The sequence below is a fragment of the Oncorhynchus gorbuscha genome, unplaced genomic scaffold (genome assembly GCF_021184085.1).
Source record: "Oncorhynchus gorbuscha isolate QuinsamMale2020 ecotype Even-year unplaced genomic scaffold, OgorEven_v1.0 Un_scaffold_10004, whole genome shotgun sequence".
In the NCBI taxonomy this organism is placed as follows: Eukaryota; Metazoa; Chordata; class Actinopteri; order Salmoniformes; family Salmonidae; genus Oncorhynchus; species Oncorhynchus gorbuscha.
Window position 1 is genome coordinate 1 of NW_025752851.1, and position 8833 is coordinate 8833.

Below are 8833 nucleotides of genomic sequence, written 5' to 3' on the forward strand. Positions count from 1 at the left end.
TGAAGACCAGGGTCATGACCTCCTGGTTAGATACCTAATATAATGTGATGAGAACAGGAAGACCAGGGTCATGACCTGCTGGTTAGATACCTAATATAATGTGATGAGAACAGGAAGACCAGGGTCATGACCTGCTGGTTAGATACCTAATATAATGTGATGAGAACAGGAAGACCAGGGTCATGACCTGCTGGTTGTGATACCCAATATAATGTGATGAGAACAGGTAAAGACCAGGGTCAAGGACCTCCTAGTTAGATACCTAATATAATGTGATGAGAATGAAGACCAGGGTCATGACCTCCTAGTTAGATACCTAATATAATGTGATGAGAACAGGAAGACCAGGGTCATGACCCTAGTTAGATACCTAATATAATGTGATGAGAACAGGAAGACCAGGGTCATGACCTGCTGATACCTAATATAATGTGATGAGAACAGGAAGACCAGGGTCATGACCTAATATATAATGTGATGAGAACAGGAAGACCAGGGTCATGACCTCCTAGTTAGATACCTAATATAATGTGATGAGAACAGGAAGACCAGGGTCATGACCTCCTAGTTAGATACCTAATATAATGTGATGAGAACAGGAAGACCAGGGTCATGACCTGCTGGTTAGATACCTAATATAATGTGATGAGAACAGGAAGACCAGGGTCATGACCTCCTAGTTAGATACCTAATATAACGTGATGAGAACAGGAAGACCAGGGTCATGACCTCCTAGTTAGATACCTAATATAATGTGATGAGAACAGGATGACCAGGGTCATGACCTGCTGGTTAGATACCTAATATAATGTGATGAGAACAGGAAGACCAGGGTCATGACCTCCTAGTTAGATACCTAATATAATGTGATGAGAACAGGATGACCAGGGTCATGACCTCCTAGTTAGATACCTAATATAATGTGATGCATCTGCAAGCACAAAACAATTCAGGTGGCTGGTCCAAGACCATGAGATCAGGACCAGCCAGGATCAGAGTATTCAGACATTAAAATCCTGTGTTGGCTTCTCTTGGTGAGTTGCCTGTATCATTCTCCGTACTGCGAAAGACTAACCTGAAGAAGGTTAGCTGCTTTCCATACATCCAGGGAGTGAGGATGAGGGGGGGGTACTCTCCGAACGGAGGCACGATCATGGTGAAGATCAGGGCTATCAGGACGAAGCTAGCAGGCAGGACGATCTGGGGGCATGAAACCATTCACACTATTACTCAAAGGGATACCATCCCAGTTTTACTCTGACCCTATGTGACCTGACCTGGTATAATATTCTAACTCTGAATCCCAAACCATCCCCTAGCCCCTAGCCCCTAGCCCCTGACCAGCAGGGCCAGGAAGTGTTTTATGACCAGAATACCTTCCCATCTATATTTTATCCATCCCTCCCACCACCCATCCCACCATCCCTCCATCTCTCCCTCCCTCCCACCACCCATTTCACCCATCCAACCCTCCCACCACCCATCCCACCCTCCATCCATCTCTCCCTCCCTCCAACTACCCATCACATCCTTCCACCCTCCCACCATCCCTCCATCCCTCCACCCCAACATCCTCCCTCCATCCCACCCACTACCCATCACACCCTTCCACCCTCCCACCATCCCTCCATCCCTCCACCCCAACATCCCTCCCTCCATCCCACCCACTACCCATCACACCTCCCACCCTCCATCCCTCCCTCCTTCCCTCCACCCCAACATCCCTCCCTCCATCCCACCCACCACCCCCATCCTCCCTCCCACCACCCATCCCACCCTCCATCCATCTCTCCCTCCCTCCAACTACCCATCACATCCTTCCACCCTCCCACCATCCTCCTCCATCCCAACATCCCTCCCTCCATCCCACCCACTACCCATCACACCCTTCCACCCTCCCACCATCCCTCCATCCCTCCACCCCAACATCCCTCCCTCCATCCCACCCACTACCCATCACACCCTCCCACCCTCCATCCCTCCCTCCTTCCCTCCACCCCAACATCCCTCCCTCCATCCCACCCACCACCCCCCATCCTCCCACCCACCACCCATCCCACCCTCCTCCCCACCCCCCACCATCCCTCCCTCTATCTAGTTGTAGTCCAAAACCTGTGCGAGGAAGTCTTTGTATGATCTGGTAGCATGGTGAAACCTCTTGACCAGCAGGGCCAGAAACTGCTGCATGACCAGATTGGCTCCTTTGACCTGACACGACCCTTTCCCAGCGCTGTCGTCGTCATGGTTACCCCCACCGTTGGCCTGCTTCAGACCGTTAGCCTCTGTGTAAAGTAGGAGAAGACAGTCATTAGGAAGTGGATATATTTGCCCGGCAGGTTCAAAGGTTAAGGTTTAGGCATAGGGTTCCTCAAACTGTGTTAGCTTGCTGAGCTAAAGCATTAGCTTATGATTTCAGGAAAGATAGTCTCGCTTGGTCTGACTTACATGCTTAGCCAAAGTGATACTTTGAGTCTTGTCTTGCCAGACTAAAGGCGCCCAACCATTTGAGTGTCTCTAGGCAAGCGCCTGGTGTGCAGCCAGGCAGCTGAGGCGGGCGGACCACCTTCAGGTTCACCCTCCTCCACACCAACTTTACTGCAGCTTTTGGTTCTCTTCAGCAACATCCACTGTTCTATGGTAGGGTGGTCCACAGTTCACAAGACATCAAAACACCTCACAACACAACAACATGACACTTCACAACAACAACGTCATCGTCGACAACAACAACACAACAGAAACTACTTAAAAGAGGAACATTCATAAGTTGGAAAAAGAAGGTAGGAAGTAAATTGAGAGGAGTAGACTGTAGGGACAGAGGAGTAGACTGTGTGACTGTAGGGGACAGAGGAGTAGACTGTAGGGACAGAGGGTAAAACTGTAGGGACAGAGGACTAGACTGTAGGGACAGAGGACTAGACTGTAGGGACAGAGGAGTAGACTGTAGGGACAGAGGAGTAGACTGTAGGGACAGATGAGTAGACTGTGGACAGAGGAGTAGACTGTAGGGACAGAGGAGTAGACTGTAGGGACAGTGGAGAAGACTGTAGGGACAGGAGTGTGGTACATTGAGGAGTAGACTGTCAGACAGTGGAGTCTGGTAAATTGAGAGGAGTAGACTGTAGGGACAGTGAGTCTGGTAAATTGAGAGAGAGACTGTCGGGACAGTGAGTGTGGTAAATTGGAGAGGAGTAGACTGTCGGGACAGTGAGTCTGGTCAATTGGAGAGGAGTAGACTGTAGGGACAGTGAGTCTGGTAAATTGGAGAGGAGTAGACTGTCGGGACAGTGAGTCTGGTAAATTGGAGAGGAGTAGACTGTCGGGACAGTGAGTCTGGTCAATTGGAGAGGAGTAGACTGTAGGGACAGTGAGTCTGGTAAATTGGAGAGGAGTAGACTGTCGGGACAGTGAGTCTGGTAAATTGGAGAGGAGTAGACTGTCGGGACAGTGAGTCTGGTAAATTGGAGAGGAGTAGACTGTCGGGACAGTGAGTCTGGTAAATTGGAGAGGAGTAGACTGTCGGGACAGTGAGTCTGGTAAATTGGAGAGGAGTAGACTGTAGGGACAGTGAGCGTGGTACATTGGAGAGGAGTAGACTGTCGGGACAGTGAGTCTGGTAAATTGGAGAGGAGTAGACTGTCGGGACAGTGAGTGTGGTACATTGGAGAGGAGTAAACTGTAGGGACAGTGAGTCTGGTAAATTGGAGAGGAGTAGACTGTCGGGACAGTGAGTGTGGTACATTGGAGAGGAGTAAACTGTCGGGACAGTGAGTCTGGTAAATTGGAGAGGAGTAGACTGTCGGGACAGTGAGTCTGGTAAATTGGAGAGGAGTAGACTGTCGGGACAGTGAGTCTGGTAAATTGGAGAGGAGTAGACTGTCGGGACAGTGAGTGTGGTACATTGGAGAGGAGTAGACTGTCGGGACAGTGAGTCTGGTAAATTGGAGAGGAGTAGACTGTCGGGACAGTGAGTGTGGTACATTGGAGAGGAGTAAACTGTAGGGACAGTGAGTCTGGTAAATTGGAGAGGAGTAGACTGTCGGGACAGTGAGTCTGGTAAATTGGAGAGGAGTAGACTGTAGGGACAGTGAGTCTGGTAAATTGGAGAGGAGTAGACTGTCGGGACAGTGAGTGTGGTAAATTGGAGAGGAGTAGACTGTCGGGACAGTGAGTCTGGTAAATTGGAGAGGAGTAGACTGTAGGGACAGTGAGTCTGGTAAATTGGAGAGGAGTAGACTGTCGGGACAGTGAGTCTGGTAAATTGGAGAGGAGTAGACTGTCGGGACAGTGCGTGTGGTAAATTGGAGAGGAGTAGACTGTAGGGACAGTGAGTCTGGTAAATTGGAGAGGAGTAGACTGTCGGGACAGTGAGTCTGGTAAATTGGAGAGGAGTAGACTGTCGGGACAGTGAGTCTGGTAAATTGGAGAGGAGTAGACTGTAGGGACAGTGAGCGTGGTACATTGGAGAGGAGTAGACTGTCGGGACAGTGAGTCTGGTAAATTGGAGAGGAGTAGACTGTCGGGACAGTGAGTGTGGTACATTGGAGAGGAGTAAACTGTAGGGACAGTGAGTCTGGTAAATTGGAGAGGAGTAGACTGTCGGGACAGTGAGTGTGGTACATTGGAGAGGAGTAAACTGTCGGGACAGTGAGTCTGGTAAATTGGAGAGGAGTAGACTGTCGGGACAGTGAGTCTGGTAAATTAGAGAGGAGTAGACTGTCGGGACAGTGAGTCTGGTAAATTGGAGAGGAGTAGACTGTCGGGACAGTGAGTGTGGTACATTGGAGAGGAGTAGACTGTCGGGACAGTGAGTCTGGTAAATTGGAGAGGAGTAGACTGTCGGGACAGTGAGTGTGGTACATTGGAGAGGAGTAGACTGTCGGGACAGTGAGTCTGGTAAATTGGAGAGGAGTAGACTGTCGGGACAGTGAGTGTGGTACATTGGAGAGGAGTAAACTGTAGGGACAGTGAGTCTGGTAAATTGGAGAGGAGTAGACTGTCGGGACAGTGAGTCTGGTAAATTGGAGAGGAGTAGACTGTCGGGACAGTGAGTCTGGTAAATTGGAGAGGAGTAGACTGTCGGGACAGTGCGTGTGGTATTTACCTGGAGTTTTGGCATTGGCTGCTGCCTCTTCCCCATCTGCTGTCACCTTCAGAAAGATCTGGAAGGAATAAACATCAGCTATTCATTTGGACCCACTGTATGTGTTCAAATAGAATACAGGCCACCTACTCTTGTACCCCTGACCATGTGTGCCAAGTTTCACCATGATCCCGAGTAGGGCTGTGGCGGTCATGAAATTTCGTCGGCCGGTGATTGTCAATCAAATAACGGTCGGTCTCACGGTAATTTACCGTTAATTAACATAAATACATTTACCATATCCTGGCTTCCACACACAGCCTACAAGCCACTGATGCAGAACTACAGATCTACATTTTAAAAAGTCTAATAAATCCATGTAATATATTCTACACCTCCACAATAAATCCATGTAATATATTCTACACCTTCACAATAAATCCATGATTTATTTTAGACAAGTCTAAAGAAACATGATATGAAGAAAATGTAGTCTATTTCAGAAGAACAGAATAGAATCCTCTGAGTCAATCCTTCTGTTAGGTCCTGATCTGGCTGTGCCATACGGCTGTGGGCTACACTAGTTCATTTAGCAGACAAGATTTGCCGAGAATTCTGTGGCATTATTTTATAGTATGAAGAATACAATTGAACAAAGCTGAATAAAATATTTTAAAATTCTCCAAACGATTTGAGGGAGTGCGGACACACGTGGCTATTCTGTGTTAAACGTTACCAAAATAAATAGGTCCTCATAGATGCTTAATATACAGTTATTAACCTCTTGAACCTCTGGGGGCAGTATTTCATTTTTGGATGAAAAACATTCCCGTTTTAAATAAGATATTTTGTCACGAAAAGATGCTCGACTATGCATATAATTGACAGCTTTGGAAAGAAAACACTCTGACGTTTCCAAAACTGCAAAGATATTGTCTGTGAGTGCCACAGAACTAATGCTACAGGCGAAACCAAGATGAAATTTCATACAGGAAGTGAGACAGATTTTTGAGGCGCTGTGTTCCAATGTCTCCTTATATGGCTGTGAATGCGCAAGGAATGAGCCTACACTTTCTGTCGTTTCCCCAAGGTGTTTGCAGCATTGTGATGTATTTGTAGGCATATCATTGGAAAATGGACCATAAGAGACTACATTTACCAGGTGTCCGCTCGGTGTCCTCCGTCGAAACTATTGTGTAATCTCCAGGTGCGTGCATTGTTCCATTTTGAACAGAGGAGAAAAACCAAACTGCCACGAGTGACTTATCATCGAATAGATATGTGAACAACACCTTGAGGATTGATTCTAAACAACGTTTGCCATGTTTCTGTCGATATTATGGAGTTAATTTGGAAAAAAGGTTTTTTTTTCTTAGCCAAACGTGATGAACAAAACGGAGCGATTTCTCCTACACAAATAATATTTTGGGAAAAACTGAACATTTGCTATCTAACTGAGAGTCTCCTCATTGAAAACATCTGAAGTTCTTCAAAGGTAAATTATTTTATTTGATTGCTTTTCTTGTTTTTGTGAAAATGTTGCCTGCTGAATGCTAGGCTTAATGCTATGCTAGCTATCAATACTCTTACACAAATGCTTGTGTAGCTATGGTTGAAAAGCATTTTTTGATAATCTGAGATGACAGTGTTGTTAACAAAAGGCTAAGCTTGTGAGCCAATATATTTATTTTATTTCATTTGCGATTTTCATGAATAGTTAACCTTGCATTATGGTAATGAGCTTCAGGCTATAATTACGCTCCCGGATACGGGATTGCTCGTCGCAACAGGTTAATGTAACTTGAGCGGTTAACAAATAAATAGGTCCTCCTATCTGCTTAATATACAGCTATTCATGTAAGTTGTTTTATAAACGTTGGGCTGTTTGTTTTGATGTTTAATACATTGTAAGGCTGCATGACGAGACTAATGATGACTTGAAAAAAAGTTGCGGTATCAGCTCTGCTTTGTTTTTTTTGCGCAGGATGTACTGTCACTGTCCTCAAACTCCCTCATAGATGAGCCAAGGCGCAGTGTGCTTGTAATTCCACGTGCTTGTAAACCTTCACAGAACCTTCACAGAACCTTCACAGAAACCGAACATGACGCAACCGTGGCGCACACAAACACTCACAGAAAATAAAGAATTACCCACAAACACAGGTGGGGAAAAAGGCTGCTAGACAGCTGCCTCTGATTGGGAACCATACCAGGGCCCACAAAGAAACAGACAAACTAGAATGCCCACCCAAATCACACCCCGACCTAACCAAATAGAGAAATATAAAGGCTCTCTAAGGTCAGGGCGTGACATGTACACACTACATCATTTTCTCATTCACAATTTGATAAGCACTTGATAATGCCTCAGATTTCACTTCGGCATCCCCTTTGTGTGGCCGTAATGCAAACTAAAAAATATCCATGCCTTTTTCAGCCTGGAGTGCCGAGTTGTGCCCTTCTCCCTGAGTACTAAGCGAAGCGGCTCTCACTCACATGGCTCTCCATAAAGTGATCGGGTCTTTCTGACAGGATACAAATGAAGACAGACACATCGAGGACGCAACTGCGCACTTCCCAGCTCCCCTACCACCTTCCCCTCCTCCCCAGTCCCCCTACCCCCAGTCTCACCTCCCCCACCAGATTCCCCTCCTCCCCAGTCCCCCTACCCCCAGTCTCACCTCCCCCACCAGATTCCCCTCCTCCCCAGTCCCCCTACCCCCAGTCTCAACTCCCCACCAGATTCCCTCCTCCCCAGTCCTGTCTCCCCTACCCCCAGTCTCACCTCCCCCACCAGATTCCCCTCCTCCCCAGTCCTGTCTCCCCCTACCCCCAGTCTCACCTCCCCCACCAGATTCCCCTCCTCCCCAGTCCTATCTCCCCCTACCCCCAGTCTCACCTCCCCCACCAGATTCCCTCCTCCCCAGTCCTATCTCCCCCTACCCCCAGTATCACCTCCCTACCACATTCCCTCCTCCCCAGTCCTATCTCCCCCTAGCCCCAGTCTCACCTCTCCCACCAGATTCCCCTACTCCCCAGTCCTATCTCCCCTACCCCCATTCTCACCTCCTCCAGTGAGGTGTCAGAGATGCCGAAGCTGCTGAGGCCCATGTCTCCCAGTGTTTCCTCTAGTTCTCTGAAGAGGGAGGCGTAGGCCCGGTGCTTGAAACCCTTGTTGGGCAGCAGGAAGGTCAGCTCCTGGCCGATGGCCTCGATCAGCTTGGCTTCTGGGACGTGGTGATGGATCAGCGTGGTGATGTTGTCCACGTCACCTGGGAGAAGATAAAGGTTTTGTACATAGATAGATTGTTTGATTGACATATTGATGATGGGGGGGGGTTGACATGGAGTGAATATTACATAACTAGTGGTTGATTAGAGTATCTAGACACACACACACGATCACACACACTTCCCCACCATCCAGAGCTCTCTCCAGCTGCTGGGACTGGCCCTGGGATTCCTCTTTCACTTTGGTGCAGGTGGAACAGGTACAGGAACACTCTGAGGCACAGTCACACTCATTCTGATAGACAGAGAGAGAGAGAAGCACAGAGAAAGAGGGAATGAGCGAGAGAGAGAGAAGAAACAACAACACTTTAAAATTTGACCCGTTTCAAAAAACTAGGTGTAGGTTGCACGTCCATATTTCACATGAGAGGTTTTGTTTATAAAAAATGTTCAATCATTTTTTGGGGCAGAAATACATTCTGGAACATCTAAACTATCATGTGCCCTAATAACAAAAAT

The 8833-nt window shown here is 47.6% G+C and overlaps 1 protein-coding gene across 1 annotated transcript; it reads right to left on the reverse strand.

Moving 5' to 3' along the window:
• Window positions 1–1075: 1075 nt before the first annotated feature.
• On the reverse strand, window positions 1076–8609 carry LOC124030224 (retinal-specific phospholipid-transporting ATPase ABCA4-like; the record flags this gene model as incomplete). Its single annotated transcript, XM_046341656.1, has 6 exons — window positions 1076–1200; window positions 2113–2282; window positions 2564–2632; window positions 5105–5162; window positions 8150–8355; window positions 8504–8609. Coding segments are annotated over 6 exons (734 nt in total), but the record flags the coding sequence as incomplete, so codon positions are not given.
• Window positions 8610–8833: the final 224 nt, after the last annotated feature.